Consider the following 25,343-nt stretch of genomic DNA (forward strand, 5'->3'; position numbering starts at 1 on the left):
CTCTGTTTGCAGTACTATAAAGGTTAAAGTGTAAAGAGAACATTTCTCACAGCTAATGTGCTGCAGACTTTTATGAGAAATAGCAGACATGCTAGGTTTTTACATAATATTTTCATTTATGCTTAAATTAAAATTTAATCATTTGTGGATTGTTTGAATGCACCTCACAGGACAGCTCTCCATGGAAGATGTCCCTACTATGGTTTTGTGTAAGCCAAAGCTGCTCCCACTCAAATCAGTCACCCTTGAGAAACTGGAGAAAATGCAAATGGAGGCTCAAGAGGCTGTTAAACAACAGGAACTGGCAATGAAGGAGCAACTACAGTAGATACCCAGTGAAGGATTGGAAAAAAACAAATGCCTAAACTGGCAAAAGTCCTTCAGATGGATCAAGCAAACACACTGATTCCAAGCACTGGAATGTATTTGTATGGACTTGGAGGGAATCTGGCGTTACAGAGTTAAAAAAAAAAAGTGTTTAATCCCTCTTTGTCCCTTTTGAAAGTCTTGCTGTTCTGTGGTTATTGTTGAATGATCTATAGCATGGAATTAGCAAAGATTATATCTGTTACTTGCCAGTAGGGGTAGTGAGCTACTTAGGTACTACTTTAAAGTGTTATATTATCATTATTATTATTATTATTATTTTATATTTCAGATAACTGCTTATTTAAGTTGCAGTATGCAGTTAGTACTGTGTGTTAAACAGACAAAAACAGATGAAATGATTTCATAGTGATTTAATCAACAATCAAGGAACGTCAGGGTGTCTCTCACACTCCTTATTCCCCAAATATAAAAATAAACACTCTTAACACACCACTTTGTGAAGTTACCTGATTGGTATTCGTTTTTGCACAGAACTCGTGCCACGGATGTGTGATTAAAGACTGAAAACCTAGCACAGCATAGAAACAGTAGCTAGTTTGGAAGCCAGTATTGCATTGAACCAACAAACTCCCTTTTATTTTATTTTATTTTTAATACATTTTTATAAAGCTCTTGACACAAACCAGTCATGTCAATACAAACACTGCTTTCTAGAAAACACAAAAGGAGTGGCAGTGAAAACAAGAAAATACTGTACAAAACAATGTGGAATGACTGACACGGAGAGGTGTGGCACTTTAAGAGCTAGCTTATGTAAATGTTTATATTGAAACACCTTGGAGAGAGTGATCTACTTTAGTTTCAATCACAAGTGCATTTTTGTTTAAATTACCCTTACCTCAATTTTGGAAATGTACCTTCTTTTGACCATTAGAAAGGAGAAAAACCATTTTTCAGGTACTTTGAAAAATATGCAAGTAAAAAAGTAGCTTTATGTTTTTTGGGGTAATATGGCACACAAAGTCTTCTCAGTAGCTTTCAAGTTTGACAACACCACCGTCTCCCTCGCTGACATACCTCTTACGGCCCCTGAGAGAAGATGAGAGCAACAACATGATTAACAAAAACAGAAGCACATCTCTGGAGACGAGTGTCAGATGTGTGTGAAAACCAGCGTGCTTACCGACAGGGACAGAGATCCCTCAACTTTACATCAATGATTCCCATGCTGAAGCTCTTGTCAACAAACTGCTCCAAGATAAAGTATGCACGAGGGACATCAATGTTGATCTCAGCGATGTCCATGTAAACTCTTTGGTAGCCCTACAAGAAAAAGACAACCATTTTACAGGGCTACAAGAAAAAAAAAAAAAAAAAAGCAGTGCATAATTCACACACCAGGTGGCACCATACCCTTCTCATTTGGTCCACAGTAATCACGGAGGACACAGAGAGTGACTTGAGTAGCTGCAGAACCATTTTGAAAGTTTTCTCTCCATTAGACTCCAACACCATCACTATCGCCTGCGAGAAACATTCACAATCCTGTGTTTAATTTAACTGAAGACCACACAATGCAACATTAAGGGTGTAAAGCTAAAGAAATCCCCTCAAAACAGATAAAATGTTTCAGTAGTTTTATAACATTTTACATTTAGACTGCATTTAATGTGTCTGCTGCTACATCAAATGTAGCCATGAATTTACCTCATAGGCAAACTCGTGATGGAAATGGGGAACCTCAAGATCTCTGAGGCATCGCTCAGCCTCCTTGCTGTCACCAGATAGGATGTACTCCTTCAGAAGAAGGTTCATCTGGCATGACAGAATACAAATGAGAATTTTTGTTATGGCAATATCCATACAGTAACAAAGAGCTACACAAAGAAAAACAAAACGCAAGTCTGCTGCCATCTGCTTTCCAATTTCACTTGAAAGTGATGAAAACAGACATATTTTATGGTAAATGGCCTGTATTTGTATAGCGCTTTACTAGTCCCTAAGGACCCCAAAGCGCTTTACATATCCAGTCATCCACCCATTCACACACTGGTGATGGCAAGCTACATTGTAGCCACAGCCACCCTGGGGCGCACTGACAGAGGCGAGGCTGCCGGACACTGGCGCCACCGGGCCCTCTGACGACCACCAGTAGGCAACAGGTGAAGTGTCTTGCCCCAAGGACACAACGACCGAGACTGTCTGAGCCGGGGCTCGAACCGGCAACCTTCCGATTACAAGGCGAACTCCCAACTCTTGAGCCACGATTTTACACACAACTGCTCAAAAGTTGTGAAAAGTTTTTTTGGGATACTTTTACTTCACCAATTCCTCGCTTTCAGACCTCTTAACGTTTCTCCCACATATGACTGCTATTTTGAAAACAACAACGAGACCAGGCAGGACCGGTTCATCAACATGGCACGGTTTGCATTTTAGGAAGAAGTTCTACAACCCCCCCAAATACATGATGAAGACTGTACAGTGCTGCTTCAATTTTATTCGAGCTTTATAATAAGAACCAATTACAATTCAGAAAAACTGCTTTCATTTCAGAGTGTACTTGATTCTGCTTCATATAACCTACCTCTTTGATGAGCTGTATGACTGGTTGCTGGCCTCCACCTGTCCCCCATTGGCTATCTATGCGAAGCCCACCCATACTCATCTTCAGTAGCACAGCTGCTCGGTCCAGAGCCGCCCTGAGAAGAAAGCGATACACACAAGGTTTATAAAACTTTAACCTAAACTCTCTCTCCTTGTTTTGGAGAGTTGCTTGTAATGTTTAAAAGAGGTGGTGCCTGAGTAGAGCGTGCTGGAGGCAACACACATGATGCACACTTCCTCACTGGGAACTTTAAATCCTCTACCCTCAATCTACATTTCTCCAAATAGCAAGCTAGCAAGGAAAATTGGACATTTGCATTCTTAGATACAAATTAGACAGGCAACATGTAGTACAAACTCTTAACAAGAAGAAGGAAAAAAAAAAAAAAAAAGAAGAAGAGTCCTGCAACAGATGGTCTGGTCCTAACAGAGCCCTGATCACAAAAAACAAGAGTCAGTCTGGGATTACATAAAAACATGGGCACTGAGGCAGTCTTCATTCAACCAACCTGCCCCAAACACCTTGTACACTGTGAGAACTGGTGCAGTTTCAAAAGCAAATCATGATCCCAACATTTTATTTTTATTAGATATTGTTTTGTTGTCCTTTTTTATAAATGCACACTTCTATTCAGTTTCTAGATAAACAATATAAATGGCAATATTTTTGAAAGCATCCTCACATCACTGGCAAAAACGTTTTAAACAATACTGTTCGTGTTAACCTGCTGCTCTCCAATTAGAGGACAACAAGAACAGCTGATCACAAGGCTAAACTAAATCCTCTTTTCTCATGAATCACATTGACTTATTGCATTATTCCAACAGCTATAATTACCCTGATCTCTCAAAATGCAAATGGTGCAGACAAACATGTAACTAACCATTAAAGCAATATAATAAAAGCAACCTATTGTGGGTTTGAAATCAGTTTATTGCTAAAAGATCTGGCTATATATGAAGACATTTTTAATTTCTGTGAAAAAACACAAAACAAACTTATTCCTTTTTGACTCCATGAACTTTTTAAAAACAAAGTTAATGATTTGGACATCTTTGTGCCATTTAAAAAAACAATAATAAAAAACTAAATTTTCAACCGTCCATCCTAACTATTACCCCACATAGGCTACAGCTGGCAAATATTATGAGTTTCAAGAGATTTATACAAATTTATTTTCTGAGACAGAAAAAAAAAAAAAAAAAAACATTTTTGCTATCATTTTATTCGAGCTCCAGAGTAAAACCCAAAGAAAATTTTTGTAAAATATTTACTGCCTATTTATTTAGCAAACTTTGATCTAACCCAAAATCTGAAATACAGATTTTGTATAGTTTTTCGTATTGAATTACATATGGTATAGCTAAAATACAAACTTAACATGTACCCTGATCCTTTCAACAGAAATTATTACGCTCATTATTATTTATAGTTAGGTGCTCATATTTAACATGGTCAACGTTTAAAATAATGAGGTCAGTGTATGAACAAGTAATCCCTGTGAGCCAAAAGCTTCAGACTCGCCAGATTAATTGCTCTGTTTCTGACGGCAGAGAAATGTTCCTAATGTGGTAATACCAGGCCAACAGCTCCCCACCTACTGCCACAAACCTTCTGTTTGCTAAGGCTAGCAAATTAGAAGAGATTATTTAAAGGGAGAAGAATAAAACTCCTTGTTTCATCATGCTAAGCTATTGTGGTGGAGTCCAAGAATGACATACCTTGCATATTCACAGTCAACTTTTCCTTTGTAGCCTTCGATGTAGGTCTTTGATAATATTTGGTCACTTACAGCTCGTGCAATGAATTGACCCACCAACTAAAAGAGAGATACAAAGATGGGAAAAAAGCAAATAATTTTAAACACTCTTGCACCATGTTCCTGTTTCTTAGAGCTGCTAACCCACTAAATCAGGAGATATGATTGGCTGGTCATTTATTTTCGGCATAAATAAAGTCGGCTTTCCACAGCCTGCAACAATAAGATTATTCGTAGTTTACAAGCTTCAGTTTGGAGGCCCCACAAAAACACTGACTGGACAGATGACTGACTGTTGCTTCACTTGCACGTGTCTCTTTGTTTACAGTAGTGTGAGCACGTGTATGAGGAAAATGAAAGAGCTGCCTTTGCTCTTCTGGCCTCCACAAAGCCTGGGCTCACTGTTGCTCATTGTTCCTGTACAGACAAGAGGCAGCTACATCTCAGCTGACCCACTGCTGTGTCTAGACCGACAGGCAAATGAGGAGTAAGGGGGCGTGTGCGGGCTTGTGTGTGAAACTGAGAGAGCGAAAGCGCGAAGGGAAGGAAGTGGGGGCAGGGCGCTATCATAATGTCCCTTTAAACCCACTGAGAATTTGGAGAGTGGGACAGACATGACCAGCGAGACCCAATGAAATGGCGAGAGGAGGGGTGCGGGGGGAAGTACGCAGAATAACCCTTTTAGCGTCCTTTGCTGAGCTTGCTTTTTGCGAGCACAGTTAGACAATAGCCACAGATCTCATGTCTGTGCAGGCCGAAAGGGAAAGAGCTCTAAAAAACACACCGGCTCTCTCTCGCACACCAACACACAAGAAAAAAAAAAGAAAAGAAAAACCCCACAGCGTTGTTCCCCTGTGCTCAACCACAAGCTATGTTAACACTTCAAACAAAAAGCATACTTCTAGCTGACGAGTGTTAAAACTGTTATCTTCTTTAAAGGGACTGACTTGAAATAATTATTCTTCAGGAAGTCAGTTTGTTAAATGTCCTTTACCACTTGTTTTATCTCGATTATCTTGCTCCAATTATCGCTGAAAGCCAGAATTATAACTGAAGTTCTTTTGTTTAACTGCAAAGACCTAGTTTGGACTCATATCCTCAAGAAACAAGTAACTAGAAAACACACAAACAGAATAAGTTGCTATCTGGGGACTAAGTATACACACATTTGTCTCCAAACACTCACCTGAGCAGCCCCAGGTGTGTCTAGTACCAAATCAGGCAACTCTCTGAGGAGTTTGTCAAATGACTTTTCCATGTCGCCGTGGGATAAAACAGGCCCACAAAGGTCAGCCAGCAGCCTGGAGGTGAGCTCTCGGTGGCTGGCTTTGGCCTCCAGGGCCAGTGCTACAGCCAGTGAGGGCACCACGCTCCGCATAGGCCCCAGGTTCAGCTCTGCAAGCAGCTCCTGGAAAAGGAAAAGGACACCAACTTGTCTTAGAATTCATGGTTGTGTTAATATCAGTTTTTTGTTTTGTTTTTTTTGTTTTTTTTTTATTGTGTGTTGATCTCAGCTTCTGTAATAGAGTAGCTCACCTCAACTGCCAGTATGCATCTACATTAACTTGGTAACACTCACCGCTACTTCATTTGTGTCTCCATGTTCAAAATACTCTTGCACTATGGGGGTAACAGTCTTCTCGAAGTCCCTTTCATCCAACGGGGGGACCACCGTCTCATACACACAGTTTTCCTGACAAAGCAGAATCGCACTTCAGTCACACTTGTTTGTGGAACATGTATCCTTTTTTTTTACATTTGTAGAAGAGCCTGTGTTAATAATAATAATAATAATAATAATAATAATAATCATCCAGGTGATGTCAGCACAACAATTACCTGATCTTCATCATAGTTGGGGTCTCTTTCATCTACTGCCTCTGGTTCATAAACTTCACCAGATCTGCCCCATACACCTTTTCCTCCAGCCCCACCTGGAGACAAAGGGCAGTGACAATGTGAATTGTGATGCGTGACATTGTCAAAGTGCTTTCTTTTTCTCTTTTAAAAGCTTTAGTGCCCCACATGTAGTGGCAAATCTTATTGTTTCATTATCAAGTGTACAAACAGGTTTGACAACAGGACTGAATTTAGTCATAAGCTTAAAATGTGAAATGCATTTGGTGCTCTACTTTGAACTAAAACAGCTACTGATACTTCATTTACTGCATGTTTCCTGAATATCCTGACTTGCTTTGGTCATAGAGTACAAACTTCCTTTAAGAAATGGGCTTCTAGTCATAAAAAAAGGGAAAAATACTCTTGTTTTTCCATTAGCATTTAGTCTAAATTTAATCAATCTGTCTGCATAATTTGTACCAATCCAAAAATCACTTCACTCCAGTCAAGTTCCTGTATGTTACATGCATCACTGTGTTGGTATATGGGGGTCTACTCGCTAAATACTTCCTATGCAGATACATGCAGAGAACTGAAGCTGCTGCCAACATGCTTCCCAGGCTACATTTTCTGTGTAGACACAAGCAGCAAACATCTGCCAGTTCTGAGGTCAGCACTGGCAGATTGCAGACGGTTTAAGAAGCTGAATGCCAAAGCAGCTTGTGAGACATCCCTTAAAACCTCCATTAGTCTCCCACCCAGTATGTGGCATACGACATGTCACTATATTTAGCAGAGTCCACCTTGGTTGTGAAAACCGCCAAGCTTTAGCATTTAAACATTACACTTTTTCCAAACCTTAAATGCATAAAATTTTCATGCAGGAAAGCTACAAGCTCAAATTGCCAGGCTCTGATAGTGTGGCAGTTCTGTTACGCAATCGAGGAAAAAAAAGAAAGAGAAACAAAAGAGGGCAGGCTCTGCGCAGGGAGAAACTAGACATGCCCATGGGGAGAGTCAAGTGCCTGAACTGTACTGCAGTCTGCAGGGACACATACTGTAACCGAGAACTGTATGCTGACATCACTGAAGATCTGCAGCGAGAGGTGGCCGAAGGATTGGAAAAAAATGACACTTTGCTAAACTCTCATCTACTTATAGATCAACAATTATCTATACAACCTATACAAGAGGCAAAACGTTGGCAGGTCAGAGAAGCCATTATGCAACATTTCCAGCTGATTGAAAAAATTATATTTTCAATAGCATAATTATCTATAGCGTTAATGTTGCTTTACACCCAAATAGATAGACAACAAAAACACGGGAAATCAGATGCTCTATAAGCCTTGTGACTGTAACTTTAAACAGCACCTGTGCATCCAATAGTTATCTTAAAGATGGACTATTCATGTCACATCCTGTGCATTAATATCAACAACGAAAGCAGTTAGTGGTACATTATACACAAAATGGTACCAGGATTGTTTTTATTTTAACCTTCTCACAACAAAAAAAATAAATAAATTAGACCTCCTATTAACAAAACTAGTTACAACGAACGATTATGTTACAATGCTATTTTTGGGGAAGGGGGGCATTCACCATTCTGCAAAGAAGCCTGGAAATTTCCAGAAAGGCTTGGCTGAGCAGATGACAAGGGGAAAAAAAGGATACAAGTGAGTCGGAGCCATTTGTTTACTTGTTAATTGGTTTATGGCTTCCATAAAATAAAAACAACAACGACAACAACAACAAGAATGGATGACAGCACTACATGAATGTGTGGATGTAGCACCTTCCCTTTGAAGTCCGGGAATCTGAAATACAAATGGCTCTTTGATAAACATTCACATGCCTTTGATAACGACCGTGCTTTGGTTACAACTGTGCTACGTTCTTCATTTAATAATATGCTCTTACCTTTCTTTGGGAGGCCTCTGCCCTTCCCGAGCCGGGACTTTCTGTCTAACAGCTTGCTCTTGGGACTTGTGGGTGCCACTGAAGTTCCCCTAACCACATCTCCATTATCGCTGAGCGAGTCCCCCCTGCCAGAGTCCCTGGAGGAGTTCTTCCTCAGCCTCCGCTTGGCCTTGGCCTTCAGACGTGCCTCATGGATGCTGTTGCTAGAGGAGGCCACCCAGTTGCCATTGATCTCGTTGTTAATATTTTTATTAGCGATAATGAAACCTCCATTGTCTTCCTCCCCAGATACAAAAGAGTCACTCAGGTCTCCAATCTCTGTTGGTTTACAAGAGAAAATTGTGGTGAGTTCGTGTTTGGTTTGATTTGATTTGATTTGATTGACAATATGCATGCATGCAGTTAATTTCTATCTGCACTTAAACACAGACTACAGCTGAGGGGGAGTAAAAAAAAGTAACCGAATCTGTACACAGTGCAAGATAACATACTTTCACCCACTTCCGCATGAAAAAAAAAACCCCACTGCCCCACATCCTATCCAGCTGATGAAGCACAATACTTAAATGGCTCTAAATGCTCACACTTACCCACGGGGTTTGCGTTCAGCCAGGCCTCGCAGTCAGCTGCCATGATTTACAGTAGAAAAGAAGCTTTTGCGACAGAACGGCGCAAAAACAGAATTTCAAGCGATACCTGCAATAACGAACAAGAAACTGTCACCTTATGTGTGGACGTGCGTCGATAACAAGCCCAGACAAGATTCAGTAACACCACGCCTCCCCCCTCCCCCTGTTCATTCAAAGTCGCACTGTTGATAAACAATGCCTAACGCTACATTAGCTTAAATATTCACTGCTAGGAGATGTAACTGCTTTAAAAATCTATCTCCGTGCGCGTATCAACGAATAAAACGCCCACACCGTCCAATATCCGCACTTTTGTAGGCGTTTTATGCGTCGCTAACGGTTATCTAGCTCTTCTTCTCGAAGCCCGAACGTCAATTAAACATAATGTCAAATTGCAAAGTCGCGAGCTCGTTCTCCATCTTGAAATACATCTATAAAATCCTAATATCTTTATCTACGCTGTCATATAAATCACAGCATTGGAAAAACAAAAAACAAAAAAAACAACAGAAAAATCTCCGACCGTCTGCTGTGTCCAAGCTCCAAACTGTGACACGAACACTGTTGTTTTTGTTTTACTGACAGGTAACGCTGGCACTTAGGCCAATGTTTTTCCTTTGCTCATTGGCTGGGGGAAAGGTTTTTTAAAGAAAGAGCCAATCAGCATGCAACACGGATTTCCTTCTCGCAATTTCTGTGAGGCCCGTGTGCTTTATTAAGTGCTGCCCTCTGTCGGCGATGTCGCGGAGCTGCACTTTCTATACATAGAAGTCATTTATTGGCAAAAATGGCATGTACTGGCAGCTGCAACATGCAGGTTTCCAAAAATAATAATAATAAAGCTATGGTCTTATTGACGTTACATTATCGATAGCCTAGGATAAGACATTATTAAAATATAAACTATTTGTGTGGTACTTTATACATTTATATTTGTATTTTTTTTAAATAAAGATTAAAGTATATGTCTAAATTTATATAAATGTCTTTTATTTTCACCAAAATCGTCTAAAATCAATAATGGAGGAAGAATATTGAGATGCTAGTGCTAAAACTTTTGCTTTTTGACAGTTTCTAATGCAAAATATGCATAAATTCTCTACCATTAAATGGCCCTTCTTCCTCATCAACCTCTCTATGTATCAGAGAGAGTGATGAAAAAGAGCATAAGGCTGTGGTGGACAACTTGGTCACAAGGAGTGAGTAAAACCATCTGCATCTTAATGTGGCAAACACTAAACACTAAAAAGTGGTTGTGGATGAGGTAGCCACGAACACCAGTGACCCTTATTTTCATCCACTGGGTCTGTGTGGAGAAAGTAGATGATTACAAATACTTTGGTGTTCATGACAATAAACTGGACTTCATCAAAAACACAGAAGGCCTCTGTTTCTATTTTCAGAGATGACTGAGCTCCTTTTAGGGGAGACCGGGGATAGTTGTAACGTGGGTCAGTTGTAACACTTCCAATTTCTCCAATCAGGGCTAAGTTTCAAATGATGTGACTCATCCTGTGCATGCCCAATTCAGTTCTGCTATCACACGTGAAAAATCAGCACATTTTGTCAAACACAGACAATTTAACATGAAAAAAAGTAATTTGTATGCCAAAAAGTAAGTTTTTCTACTTTATTTCAATTTGTGATAGCATTATCTGCTTTGCAGTTAAACTCATCAAACTTAAATTATGTTATTTGTATGTCTATGGGGATATATTCTGTGTAAGTCTTTAGTGCTAATGTTTTAGCCGTTGGCTGTAATGTTAGCTAGTTCATGGCTATAGGAGTCTGGGTCAGTTGTAACAGCAACAGTCTGGGTTAGTTGTAACAATAATGCAGATGTTACAACTTGCCACACTATTACTTTAACTTATATTAAACAAGTTGGGGCAACGACATCAGCAGAGAGAGGTTCACTGGTCGCATTTGTATATGCGGTTAATGCCATTGGCAACACAATTCCTCCACTGTTTGTGTTCCCACATTATGCAGACCACTGTGTCAGAGATGGACCAGTAGGAAGTACTGGTAGTGGAAATAAGTCAGGATGGGTGCAAGAAACAGATTCCCTCATCTTTCTGAAGCACTTTGCAAACCACACCAAGGTAAGCCATGATAAAAAGTAATGGAATTGCGATGCTGGTGAACAACTACATTTTTTCAGCTTCATTGTTATGTTCAAAATTGGTGCAAGAGTTGTAAGTTATAATGCCCACTGAGCCAATGAGGCCAAACTCAAGGAAGACCAACCAAAATTAATGAAATATTCAGTTGCAGAAAATTCCATAATTTGTCTTTTTTGGGGGGTTGAAATATGTTCAAAAGCTAGATTTCTGCATTCTGTCACACACACACACACATAGCTACATAAATGGATGTAAGTGCATTCATGTGTTGAATAAACAAAGATTACATGTTAATGTTTTGTTAGTACCCTTATTTCATTGTGTTACATTTTACCCCAGGATGTGTTACAACTAACCCAGACTATGGGGTTAATTGTAACATTTCACTCTTTGTGTTTGAGACCATACCATGCAATGGGTAATTGTGCTGCAGAGAAAATAGCTGCATTATTTAATAGCAGAGACATGTAAATACTTTGCATTACATTTTGAATCCACTACCTTAAAAGAGCTTCAATTTACAGACAGAAATGTCAAAAATGTTACAACTATCCCCGGTCTCCCCTACAGCTGTTCAGGATCTTTTATGAGTTTGTGCTGGACAGTACCATGCTCTTTGCTGTTGTGTGCTAGGGCATTACACTGAGTGTGGTGGAAAAATAACAGATTCAGTACACTAATCCGAATGCCAGTACCGTTGTGGGTGTGGAGCTTGACTGTCTGACAGAGGCTTCAGAAAGGAGGAGGCTATCCAAGTTACAGTCAGTATTGGAGAGTCTGCAAAATGTGGCCACCAGACTTTATAATTCACATTTATAATTCCTTACTTTCATTTCTGAACATAAAAATTGGTTTAAGTGATTGAATGTTATACTTGTTCTGGCTCAGATTTGAGTGTAGAAACATGAATTCATTTTATATGGCTAATAAATACCAATATAATTTTTAGTTTTAAACAAGACTGTGACAGCTTTCAAAAAATGTGTTATGTTTTTTATTGTTGGTTTTTTTTTTCATGTCAGGTGGTCTAATAAATTTATTACGTACTGTATATCTCACTTCCAGTTTCTAGTTCCAGACCTATTGATATAAAGGGATGATGCATTACTTTAACAAAAACGTTTTGTATGTTAACACCAGTTACATTGGGACAACTGATGTTTAATTGATATTAAAAACTGATTTTTTTCCACCATGGCAATATTATACTTAATTTAATGTAATGATAATTTCACTAAACGTTATAAAAAAAATACATGTAGTTGAAAAGTGGGGTACATGGCCAATCTTCCATTTTTAAAATTGGTATTTTAAGTGAATAACTAAAATTCTGAAAACCTCATGTATGAACAAACTTAAATTATCATTACAACATTTTCATTATAAGGTCACTCAAAAGGATTTTTGCAATTGACAGCATTTCCAGTTTTTGTAGTGCGATCCGGATTTTTGCATATTGTGAGTAACCAGCAGATTCAAATTTATCACAGTAAACAAATAATGATGAAATAAAAAACACGCATCTGCATTTAAAAACTTTCTCTGGGTTTTACATTTCTGTTTACAGCAGTAGATTTATTGCAGAATTACATGGATGTAGTGGGGGTTTTTTTTGCCTCAACACTTGGTGGAGCTCTTTCACAGCGCTGCCTTTCAAGGTTATTACACACAAAAAAGCTGCTAAAGCAAAATGATCGAATCTGTTTTTTGTTCAAGAAAGGAAGATGGCTAATTTGAGACATTCACATGGTTTATTCAAGTGTTTTCCATCAAAAAGTCAAGAAGTCTGTCAAAGAAAAATAATACTATATTGCTGAAGTCACAGGATCAGTATTCACAGTATACAAAAACAGAGTGTGAGCTTGATAATCCCTCCGTAACAAATTGTCGTAACATGAAACAGTTCATGTTTAAGTTAAACACATGGTCCAGTTGAAGTTTCATATCTAAGGCATTACATGTCTTGGCAAATATGACTGGGATTGTCCTATGAATTACATTCAACCTAAAAGAGAAAATAAAGATCTTTTGTATCACTGAAACATTATTAATCTAAAGGACGTATAGTTTTCCCTGACGGATACTGAAGTTCACAATCGCATGTGGGGGGGAAAGGGAAAAAACAAAACAAAAACAGCCTTAGATATAAATAAAAATGTTAATTTTATTATTTATACAGTGAAATTTGTTTAACAAGAACAATAAACCTGAGAATCTGCCTCAGTTTTTAAACCGAGGGGGGGAAAAAAACACAGTGGCCCTGAGAGCTCACGTCACAAAGACGTACGAGAAGATAAAACACAAGCAGATGAAGAAAACATCCTCACTGATGATGTCACAAGTGAAAAAAACAAATGCCACAAATGCTTTTTGGGTTTTTTTGTTGTTATTGTCCAGTTTTCTTAAATACACATAGCTCTCAGGCTCTGTAACAAAAAAAAATCATAAACTTAATACCCAACATATTCAAGTAATTTAGCAGACCTAAGTCTGTCCCAGTTGTTTCAGTGATGACGAGACAAAATTCAAAACACAAACTGTAAAAGACTTTTTTCTAGATAATTTAAGATAAATGTAAATGCACTTTTATTCCAACAATATAACTTAATTTCATTTCACACAAACCATTAAAGTAAACTGTAAGAAAAATGATAAAATTGAAGTTAAATTTTAAAACCTTACTATACATTTCACTTCATGTATGTACAAACCTGAAAGCCTCTATTGCCTGCGCCATTCAAACATTGCTCTCCCATAAACATCAGCATTCTTGTATTTGTCCGCATGTTCCATGTATGGCATTATCCGTGCTTTAGGATCGTTTAGAAAATCCTTCCTCTGATGTTCGTTTTGGAGTAGGTGAGAGGTCGAAGTATCGTCACTGTGCAGCTGGAGGTTCGGTCAGCATGCTCGATAGACTGACCTCTGCCAGCTGGGAAAGGTATTTCTGTTAAAAAGAAATCAAAGCAGATACCTGCTTAATACCTGCAAGTTGTGTGCTAGCCGTCTCATAAGTCGGTCTTGCTCCAGAACATCCCTCAGCGCCCTAAAACCCATCCATGCTTTGGTTTTTCTTCAGACACCCTTCACAGGAAAGCACTTCACAATTGATCGATATAATCCCAGGAAGAGACACATTATACTCAGTAAAATTAAAGTAATCTAAATGCTGATATAAAAATCCAGCCTCATTCTGAGAAGTGTCAGCACGATGGCTTAAATCATTTATTTTGTACTGTCTCGAGATGAGAAGAGTAAAACAAGAATCAAAACAAAATCAAACAAAACAAACTGCTAAACACACAGAGCTTTGACAGACAGCACAACTGTTTAAAACTGTTTTTTTCCTCCTTGGAATGTAATGCATCAAATGTGAAGGAAACACGCTCCCCGACCTCGCTTCAGCTGTGCTGCAAAGGACGAGGGAAATGTAAGATGGGTCGGTGCTGACTGGCCAATAACGGGAAACCTAATACAGTCGCAAGTTTACATGCGATGCCTATGTTCGTGCGTATGTGTGCGCGTTAGGACGTGACAGCAAGCTGTATATTTATGTTCGATTTCAATTTACGATTACGATCCATTGATTTTGTTAAAAACTTTTTTTTGTCATTTAAATTTGAGCTGTTATGAAATGAACTTAGAAACTTAGAAAGACTTAGAAAATGGGTTCAACGATTTGTCAAGCCACAAACGCCCATTAGAAAAGTAAATCCTCACATTTCAGGAACTCGAATTAGCAAATTTTCTCTCAATAAACAATAACAAAAGAAAACAAAAGAGACAAAAGAGTTATTTATTGCCAAAAGTGTCTTTGTGCTATCTGATCATTTAATATCTGTTATGTCTTCCAAACGAAATTTTGTGAAGAACATCTTTCTGAGAGCAATGGAGTCTGAATGAATCATTTGCTCCATGCATTGATAGGTAACACAGCCTCTGCAGTGGGGTTAGTGCTGAATTAAAATATAAAGATAAGTCATTTTTATCATTGCAATCCTGTTTGGAGAACAGAATCCTACTTAATAAAAAAAGAAAAGAAAAATAAGTTTTATCCTCATGTGACAAAAGCAAGGCAAATTAATATAATATGCACGTGCTGACTGTGGAACAAAGAGATTACTCTCTAGGCTGAAAACAGCTGGTGTAATCTTTCGTTAAGGCCACAGTTGATGTGGCCTAATGAATCCCTCAGTAAGGAGTGTGCGTCACACAGATCGACTTTATATGGGCATGCGGGAATGCCAGCACACACGGGTTTATGTCAGATACACTATCTCCCGCCATAAAGGCTTGATGTGTTCATATAATTAATTTCTCAAAGACTGGATAAAAGAATGGAGGTGTGTGCCGTCTCGCAGTTTGTACCTGTAGGTTCCTGTAATGGACGGTGCTGCGGCAGTGAGTGGTCTTTGCAGTTTCCTCACTGGTGTAGAAAAGTCCGCAGAGTTTACAGTAGAAGCCGGTTCTTGGCACAACAAACTCCACTCCTATGAGAGAGCGAAAACAAGAATTACAATTTAATCCTTGTCAAAAGACGAGACTCGCATGGTATTTAATAATGAAACCTTTTTTAGAAGGATTTTGATCCAGAACCACAGTCAAGCCTCATCCCACTAATTTGAGTCATTCTACAAATTTGCATACATTTTTTCTAGATAATAAAAAAAAAACGATTATAGAAGGTCAGTTATCAAACGTAAATTAACTACTCTACTGGGACTGGCTCGTGGGTTTTGCGGCTGACTGAAACCATCATGCTGCTGGTCTCAGATTACACATTTTCTTCTCTCTCCCCCGGGTGCCCTGATACCAAATTAACTTTGAACTAACTTTAATTGTGTGGATGCTTTAAGCATCCACACTATTGAGTTCCTCTTGGGACTTCCGTACACTTTTTGGCACTTAACTACTTCCACAATTTTCAGCCGATTTTCACCGTTCAAATTTTAAAATATTCTGCTATTTCTGCTAATTCCTGCTATGTCTTTTGGTATTTTTCACTATTATACTTTTTAAAATATTAAGCTTAATTTGTCCCATTGAAATGAATGGGAAACTTCTGCAATTCTGCTAAAATTTGCTTGTTTCTGAAACTTAACTACTTCCTCATATTTTCACGTAGAACAACCATTCAAACTTTAAAATGTTCTCAAATTATTGGGCTATTCAGGTATGATTCAGCTTTTTCAAATCTTTTACCGTTTTACCTTTATGCCTCTTAAAGTTTTCAGTTGCAAAATTGTGATTTTTCACAAAATACATGCGTTGTTATGGTTGCTATGCACTTGGCTTCCAGTGTGCCACTGAAGGTTTTGCAGTCTTCTCTTCATGTCCGAACAACTTCTTGCTACTTGCTCAATCTTCACTCAACTTCCACAAATTATACATCAAAACGTAGGTATTTTTGCTGGGTTTCCGAAAATGTCACTATCATTGTTGTGGGATTTATAGAATTTTGGCAAATCTCCTCAGACCAACACAAAGTCGCAAAACTCTCCATAGAAAGTCAATGGAGAGCTTGTTCAAAATCACCGCTTGATTTCTGTAATGAGAGGCATATTCGAATCGTCATATCTCCTTAACGAAGCAAAGTTAAGACATAAGGCTTGTCCCAGTATATCTTCAGACACTCCTGACGCTCACAATTCAAGAATTATTTTCTCACCTATTACCGTTCTGAAATGAGTTAGACTTGTTTGAGGGTAGGAAATTCGTCCTTCGCTCAGATTTCTTCAGATTTCAAACTCTGGAAATGAACCACTTTTTTCTCTCGTCATATCTTTTTAATGGATTTCCACAGAGACCTGAAAATTTCCATGATTGTTCACCAAAGCCTGCTGTCTCTTACGGTGAAAGAATGATATTGATACTCCAAATAGATTTAGAGTTAGAAAGCGTTGTTTGAGGGCAAGTCAAGGCAGTTTTTGCTTTGCTCTACTCAGTTATGGTGCATTAGAAGTCAATTATCTTTAATAATTCATATTTTAATGATAAATTGTCAACACTTGAAGATTCCCCCATCTCTTCTGAACAAAACGGTGTAAGAATGACCGTTCTAGCCCCTACGGTTAGGAAATTATGGTCATTTGTTTGAGGGGAGTCGTCATTATGAGAAATAGACTGCAAAAATCCTGTGTCTCTCTGTGCTGCGTGCACCTGTTTTGGCGGGAAAAAGTGCACAGGCTCTCTGATTGGTGGATTCAAATTCAGCAGCTCCAAGGCTGCTTGACTGAGCTAGAAACTTACTTCTCTCTGTGTGTGTGTGTGTGTGTGTGTGTGTGAGAGAGAGAGAGAGAGAGAGAGTGAGAGAGAGAGAGAGAGAGAGAGAGAGAGGAAGCCTTTTTATGGGATGATCTCATTGTAAGATTCAAATTCAATATATTTAGACTGGTTGACTGAATTGGATCTTGTGTGTGTCTCTCTCTGTGCATGTGTGTTTCCATATGTGTCCATATTTGTGATTGTGTGGCTGTTATATTTTTTTTTGCCAATTTTTTTCATTTAACAAGTATATTTGAGGGACCCTTAGCATGTTCAGCATTTTTTCAGCTGTCCATTTTGCTTTTCCAATTTTTCTGTTTAAGTTATTACTATTGTGCTAAATCATACTATTTCTGCTATTTTATAAGATTTGTGCTAAATATAGTATTTCTGTCAAATTATAGTATTTGTGCTAAAACATAGTATTGATTTAAAATTACAATATTCATAGTTCATCACAGTGTCTCTGGTAAATCACAGTATTTCTGCTCTGTTGTACTATTTTTCTAAATCATAGTGTTTCTGTAATGTTTAAGTATTTTTGGCTAAATATATTCTTTCTGTTATCTTATACTATTTCTCCTAAATTCTTGTATTTTTGAGAAGTTATCATGTTTCTGGTAAGTTACAATATTTCTGCTAAGTTCTGCTATGCTATTGTATTTCTGCCAAGTATTATGTTTCCTCTAAGATATTGCAGTTCTGCTAAGTTATTCCATTTTAGCAAAGTTCCTTTGCTTCTGCAAAGTTTTTACAATTTCTGCAACTTTTCAGCTTTTTCAGCTAGTTTTTGCATACAGCTTCAGCTTTAAAGCATCCACACTGCATTTTCGCAGGAAATGCAAATCTTTCTAGTTGTAAATGTTTTTTTCCTGTACTGACTTCTTTCAACTCATAGTCTCCATCATCCTTTCTTTTCTTTTTCTCCATAGAAAATACATAGTATTCTTTATTCTAACAAACATCACAAGGTTTTAAAATTTATTGTCTTTTAATCCAAATGTATCTTGTCCAGACGTGTTTTGTTTTTTTTCTGCTTTCTAATATTTGTTCTATTTCCCCCCGTCTGCATAGGTTATAGTAACAGATTTAAGGGCACCAGATGGGTTGTAGCTGAAGGTAAACAGAGGCTTGGTTAAAAATTAAACATGGTTGGACCAATGAGCACTGAATAAAGCACACTGGGAGTGATGGGGTACGTGGAGACCTTAACAGTTGCTTGAATATTCTGTATGTCAGTTGTAAACAACTATGAATTCAGTGGGATTAAGGAACTTTACACTCTCATTGCAAAATGTCTTATAATAAACAAAACCCAGAAACTAAAGTAGTTTTCCGTCATGAACAATGTCAGGGGAATCTATTTGTTTGATTTAGCCGAGGGAGAACCTGGATCAAGTGTATGGAGCAGGACACGTGACATCTAATCATTTATTCTGACTCCATCGGGCAATTATCTGAGCTATTTGCACATGGGCACAATCAGACATCACGCAGACTGAATGGAGCTGGCAAGGCAACAGCTGTTTAATGTCCAATATAACTCTACTGGACATTCGATGATAGATTTCCAAAGGGTAATGTAATAAAATCACAATCTGATTTTGTGCGGTTAAATTCAATTGAAAGAATGGGATTATATTATCTAACAATAAAAGCGATCATACCCTGCTGGCAGTGAGTTCTTATAGTCTGCCCACTGCATTCATTTCAGACTCAAAGACACGGCAAAGCCCTATTTTTAATACCAGGATTAATTATGTATAACATAACTGTATAGGTTCTCAGTCATCTGTAATCTTAAGAGCTTGCAGAGAAGGTGACTAGACTCCTTTAAGTTTTTTGAAGATGTTTCACCTCTCATCCATGAGGCTTCTTCAGTTCTGGACTTTAAAAGAAGTCCAGTCGCCTTCTTTTCAAGCTCTTAAGAATTATTTATAACCAAAACAACTAAAAAAAACAACAACAACACTTTTAGTTAGCGGGAATAAAATGATTGCTGGACATATATAAAACATAAGCGCAATGATAATGTGCTCTTAAATAACTAAAAGCTAAATGTATTAAGAATGTTCTAAATGGTTGTTTGAGGCTTTGTTACATATTGACTCAGTGACTCAGAAACCTTTGTAAATTTGTTTCTGACTGGGTCCCACAATGATCCACATTTATTACAAATAAGAAAAAGGCTAAAAAAAAAACTAAATTTAAAAGCTGGAAACTAACAGGATCCAAGCTGAATTGAAAACACATCCACCACACACACCTATTTTCACTTTCAGGCTGGTAAAAAACGAACAAGATGGAAACAATCAGAAGACTTATCAGTATTCCATTGGTGTTTATGCACACGGTTTTTTTCTGGACACACATGCAACAGAAATAGCTGCACAATGCTTGTGTGTGTGCACTGTGCACTGAGCTCTGTTGTTGTTGTGCCACTCCAGGGCTTTTGTACAGTAAGTCTCTGCACCGCAGGCTGAAAACTGGCCATGTGCTTTGGCTGCGTCATTCTAGCTCTAATGATAATATAAATACTGATCCCTCAGGGGTGCATTTCACAACCTGCTCACAGAAATAGGTCAGCAAGTAGCCAAGCAGTTCCAGGCAATTAGAGTGCTAATGCAACAGATTGTCAGTGCCCTTACTAATGGTGAAAAAGATAATACTTTATCTTTGGGACTAAGATTATGGGCTCAAGACTCCCGCAGCTTTTGTCCACGATAATGAATAAATATAGCTGTGATAAGCAGGTTTTAAGCACACTGCTTTGAAATATATGGACTAAAGAATTTTCAGAACTGAGAGCAGACAAAAGCATGAGGATGCACGCTGAGACTTCTGTTTCAAACCTTATTCTCTGACCATCAGGATATACATTTTTTTAACAGCAACGGGTGTTAACTGGCCTCTAACATACAACCAGGTTAAATTAAATGTAAATCTTTTACAAACAATTGTGCAGTTGATCAGAATGAGGTTGTTAATTATTAACAAACTCGTTAGGAGCAGAGGAGGTGTGTGTGAGCTTGTGAATTTCTAATGCAATGAAATCTGATGGTAAACAATTTTTAAATTGTCAGCTCAATAGTACAAAATCCTTTCTCCTGCGTGCTCTGTGCAGGCTCCCTCACCTAAACCTAAAGTATTTCCAGTAGTGCAAATGCATTTGAAGCTGACCATACCCTGTTGTGTGTTTTATCTGAGCAGCAGATTTTTTTTTTTTTAATTTAATCAGAATGTCACACGTAAGAAGTCTAGACTAGATTAGAAAAAAGGTGTTACTTTTCATTTGATACTGCTGTAACTTAGTGGGTTATCTACCCAGACATCCAGTCTTCTACTGGTGACTTTTTTAGGTTGTGGACTTTATTCCGAATTATTGGAAAAACTTTAGAATGAGAACCGCTCGCTTTCAGTGATTTTATCAGTTCAACAGTAACAGTAACATGGTAACAAAACTGTGTTATGCTTACCCAAAGGAATGCCGTGTTCACTGACAGCTCTATCTTGTTCACGAGATGGTGAGCGGGCCTCAAAGTCTATGAAAGGCATATGAGTTATGAGAAAGAAACGTACTTACTTCTTGTTTTGTTTTTTGTATCTGGGTTAAGACAACTAAATAAAACACTTGTAGAAAAAATCTTCTCAGGTTACCCATCACGTAGCTCTAATTATATTTATAACCATATTGGTGACTTATTCTAATGAGGTACAGAAAGAGGAATAATTTTACAGGTCTCACACTAGCTAGATGCTTTTGTCCAACAAATGATTAACAAAACTGTATAAGTTTAACAAAATAAGCTTAACAGCTACACTTGTTTGTTTTTTTTAATGAACATTAATGTTCTCTTGTAAGCAGTACCTTTTTTATGAACATCATCCTGGTGTTGCACTCCATTATTGACTACTTCCATGACCTGTCCTACTTCTGGGGTCTTGCTGTCCTCTAATACACAGATGTGATTTTCCATAGTCTCTCCTGGTGGCCCGCTGTTGGCTATTTCACTACCTTCAAAGCATGTCTCCTTCAATGCAGCTTTAAACTCCTCACTGGGGAATTCACTAAGGTTAGCAACTGGTAACTCAGAAGTCACTGGATTCGTTTTCTGTTCTTCTGGTTTGGCTGAAGTCGTAACAGTCTCTTGTTTCTCAGTTACAGTTGTTGCTGCCTGGTCTCCAGCATCCCCACAAGACTTTTCAGTCTCTGGAGATTTCTCATTAGATGTTGGCTGCACCTCCAAGGATGAGGAAGACGGCAATATAGACTCCTCTACTGATGGCTCCCCTGCTGAGTCTTTGGGGCAGGATGCAAACTCTTCCAGCTCAGAAAGGTCTGGCTCAATAATGGAATCATCTTCTCCTCCCACTTCATCTACAGTGACCAGTTCCTCCATGTTCTTAGGATACCAACACTCTTCATCTGTGTCGTCACAACTTTCCCGATCCTTCTCCTAAGAAAACGGGTCAAGAAAATTGTTTTTAATACCCTACTTCCAGCTGGAACCAGAGCTTATAAGGTGTCATAAACATCATGTTTACTTACAGCGTCCCTGTCTTTACCACCTTCATTCGTTTCTTTTGTCTTACTGATTCGCTGAGGTGAAACTGATTTTTCTTTTGACTCGCGGTCCTGAAAAATTCAATCTCTTTAGTTACAAGAAATATTTGGCAGATGTAAATAAACAATGTACATTTACAGAAGTTACTCACAGTATTTTCAGTAGCATTTTCTTTCTCTTTTTTCTCTGCAGCCGTGTACCTCCTGCTTGTTTTCTTACTCCTGCCCCTGCCTGGTGAACTCTGCCTCTTATTTTCAGGTGTTCTGCAAAGTGTCTGATCAGCCATCTCAAATTCTGAATGCCTGGACCTAGAGTGGTAGTCATCACCATCCCTCCTCTTTGGCTTTGTGTCATGTCGCTGGTATGGAGGTCTGAGCGGCTTGTCTGATTTGTACACTTGTTCCTTGTAGAAATCCTCTTCGATGTTCCTGTACGAATTATAGGATGAGCCTTGAGGGCTTCCTCGTGGGTGCCAGTCTCTGCCCCTCATCCCTTCTCCTCCACCTCCTCGCTCATCTGTAGATCTGAAACTAAGATGATCTAAGGATTTTTGGTAGGTCTTTCGACGGTCAGGCGCCCGTCCACCATTAGGTCGATCATCATCCACGCTGCCCCCATTCCTCCACGGATCATCCCTCTCCCTTTCATCCTCACCCCTTCTTAAGTGTGACGACCACTCCCATGAGCCCCGGTGGGGGCCCATACCGTCTGAGCCTCTCTCCGGACCCCTGCATGGTGGCCCTTGGGGGCTGTGGGCTGAGCTGCATGATGTAAAACTGGGGCTGTGGGAATGAGGACTTAGAGAGTGGCTGATAGGGCTGCGAGAACGTGCTCGCTCTGGTACAAAGCTAGGAAGAGAAGATGCACGTTTTTGAGATTGCATTTTCCCCATTAGCAACTCAAAGAAGTCTGCTGCATGAAAACAAACATTTGAGTTTTCTTACTGTTCATGTTGTTGCATCTCATCCCTTTCCCGCTGTGAGGTAATATCCTGGATGATTGATTGAACATCTTTACCTGGTTTCTAAATTAAAAAGACTTATGGGTTTAGTAAATGCCCAACAGAGTGTATAACTGATTTTTGAAAATGTTTCTCTTTAGTTTTACCTTGAGTTGCAGCTCCTTGTACCTCTTAGACATTCGTATTAGAAGTTTTTGGTTGTTAATCATAGCTGGAGTAAGTTGGTAGTACTGAACCATGGCATGAGCTGCCTCCACATATGCCATTTCTAGAAAGGCCTGATGGAGGAATACAATGTTAGAAAGTTGCAATAAACATGAACCCTGTTACGAGAGGTTCTTTTTTCAGGGCTAATCTTCTCAAACATATATACGTTTCAGATGACAGAGTAGATGGAAGAAAATCTGAACATCATCATCCTCCAGTATCGTATTTCATTAACGTAATAATTCACTGAAACATTTTCTTTAATCTTTGCAACTAATACAGTGATTTTAGAGTGAATGCTTTAAATTTGATAGGGGTGATATGAATGCTGCAGGTCTGTTAAACGAAACCCTGGAGCCTAAGTGAGCTGTCCAGTACTGGTAGTTAAACAGCCAGTAAGTTATGACTAAGTGTTTGGTATCATATAACAGCCGTGGCAGAAAAGAAGATGCAGATAATAAAAAAGAAAAAAAAAGATCATTGAAATTTTACACATGTGCTCCATATAAAGGTAATCATCCAATCCGCAACTTTTCTGGCGGTAACCACTAAAGAAATCTGTGCAAACATAGCAAGATGCTTCATATATTTTAAAGTTAAGTTCGGGGTATAATTAAACACCCTGCCACAGGTATTAAAACCCCAGCGGTCAACTGTATGTATGACAAGCAGCTGCAATCAATCAATAAATGCTAAAATAAAGAAAACTGTAACCATGTGTCCTGCATGGTGCACATTTTAAGCACAGAAGTTACCTTTTTATACTAATGTAACAAAGAATGTACTGATCTGAATGAGCAATGGCCAAAAGTATAGTTTTCTTTTTATATAGACATGTAATTGAGACCTAAACAGTTTCTGATAAACATGAACAACAAGTTACTATTCACTGATAAATAATCATTTTGTTTTACCTGATGTGTAGATCGCATGAGAATGTAATTGGTAACTTTGCCAAAGGGTATTCCCAGGTTGATGACATCAGTCTCTGTGCAGCTGCCCTCAGGGAGGTTGCATATGTGGACGACTCGACCGACGGAGGTGTTTCTGATCGGAAATGGCTGCAAATATGAAACAAAAATGCAATCTTTGAGCAACTTTAAATACTTTATCTGATCTTTATTTAGATCGTCAAACTTTAAAATAGCTTTATTCTATTTGCAGCACTTGTAACCATGACCAGGATACAGAGAGCTGTGTTTATGTGTCAATTTTAGTGTGTCCCACAATAAGCACACGACTTCCCAAATGCAGAATGCAGACACTGAAGACAGGTGTCAGCCATGGAATTCAGTTACCCAGCGTCTCAAAGGTAAATATAAAAGATATCACATGACATTTCATAGCTTTAATTTCCCCTTTGACAAATCTTAGCAAGAAGTTTTTTTTCCTTCCTTCCGGAATTATGTGAAGCTAGGCGTAGGAATTGTTATCGATCCTATCATCTAATTTTGGCTGATAACAAAAAACATATCTTCAAAACTCTGTGTCAATCTCTGCAGTATATGAAAATCATGCATACTGTGTAAAATGAGTCTAAGACTGCTAAGACACTAACAAACAAACAATGTGTAAATTTCCCTCCTTCATACAGCCCACCTTAGCGCATTTATTAATAGATCCTTGGGAGCCATCCAGCAGTAAAAATTACATTTTGTTATTTTTTGGCATTAGAGACATGTCAGTTTACTAGGCCCAGACACACACATCTCTCCAGGCTGTCAAGTATTGTGACCTGCACTGCTCAGCACCCACTTGTAATTCCTTTTTTAAATCTGACCTGAGAGGGGGTAATACAGAGGCACAATACCCTCTTTTGTTATGGAAAAACACTAGAAACTAGACTCCAGGAACAATACAGATGAGGTTATACTATTTTTTTTGTATAAACAAATAGATGCTATAAAATCCTATGTCGTTATAAATCGAATCCCTTATTTCGATCATCTGGTGTCCCACAGGGCTTTATTGTATGCTCTGTAATGTCCAGCATTAGGTCAATCATCTTCCACGCTGCTCCCATTCCTCCATGGATCATCTCTCTGTCTTTCATCCTCACCCTTTTTAAGTGTGACGACCACTCCCACGATCGTCGTTGGGGATGGAGACCATTGGAGCCTGTCTCTGGACCC

General features: G+C 38.6%; 2 protein-coding genes across 5 annotated transcripts in view; both read right to left on the reverse strand.

Annotated features, from left to right (window-relative positions):
• Positions 1–725: 725 nt before the first annotated feature.
• Positions 726–9,744, reverse strand: pdcd4b (programmed cell death 4b). Of its 2 annotated transcripts, none has more exons than XM_004539146.3 (12): positions 9,612–9,744; positions 9,050–9,155; positions 8,460–8,777; positions 6,537–6,631; positions 6,277–6,390; positions 5,884–6,105; positions 4,660–4,757; positions 2,918–3,032; positions 2,038–2,145; positions 1,729–1,854; positions 1,514–1,653; positions 726–1,419 (listed from the first exon to the last, which is right to left on the reverse strand). In XM_004539146.3, exons 2-12 carry the CDS (start codon positions 9,090–9,092, stop codon positions 1,359–1,361), a joined length of 1,440 nt encoding a protein of 479 aa, XP_004539203.1. In that variant the 5' UTR covers positions 9,093–9,155; positions 9,612–9,744; the 3' UTR covers positions 726–1,358. The 2 variants fall into 2 exon arrangements, with proteins under 2 accessions (XP_004539203.1, XP_004539204.1); XM_004539147.3 differs by having other exon boundaries at positions 1,744–1,854; positions 9,612–9,743.
• Positions 9,745–12,946: 3,202 nt separating this feature from the next.
• rbm20 (RNA binding motif protein 20) overlaps positions 12,947–25,343 on the reverse strand; it is a 56,659-nt gene continuing 44,262 nt past the window's right edge. For 2 of the 3 annotated variants that reach the window (XM_004539145.6, XM_076885089.1), the window contains exons 6-14: positions 24,126–24,272; positions 23,151–23,282; positions 22,988–23,067; positions 22,195–22,891; positions 22,028–22,114; positions 21,347–21,935; positions 20,955–21,020; positions 15,583–15,704; positions 12,947–14,161 (exon numbers count right to left, since the gene is read on the reverse strand). In XM_004539145.6, coding sequence (XP_004539202.3) covers positions 14,093–14,161; positions 15,583–15,704; positions 20,955–21,020; positions 21,347–21,935; positions 22,028–22,114; positions 22,195–22,891; positions 22,988–23,067; positions 23,151–23,282; positions 24,126–24,272 — 1,989 coding nt within the window. In that variant the 3' untranslated portion in view covers positions 12,947–14,092. The remainder of the gene's footprint in view (positions 14,162–15,582; positions 15,705–20,954; positions 21,021–21,346; positions 21,936–22,027; positions 22,115–22,194; positions 22,892–22,987; positions 23,068–23,150; positions 23,283–24,125; positions 24,273–25,343) is intronic. The other variant, XR_002721322.3, reaches the window with a different exon arrangement.

Source organism: Maylandia zebra, linkage group LG6 (genome assembly GCF_041146795.1).
Source record: "Maylandia zebra isolate NMK-2024a linkage group LG6, Mzebra_GT3a, whole genome shotgun sequence".
NCBI classification, from domain to species: domain Eukaryota; kingdom Metazoa; phylum Chordata; class Actinopteri; order Cichliformes; family Cichlidae; genus Maylandia; species Maylandia zebra.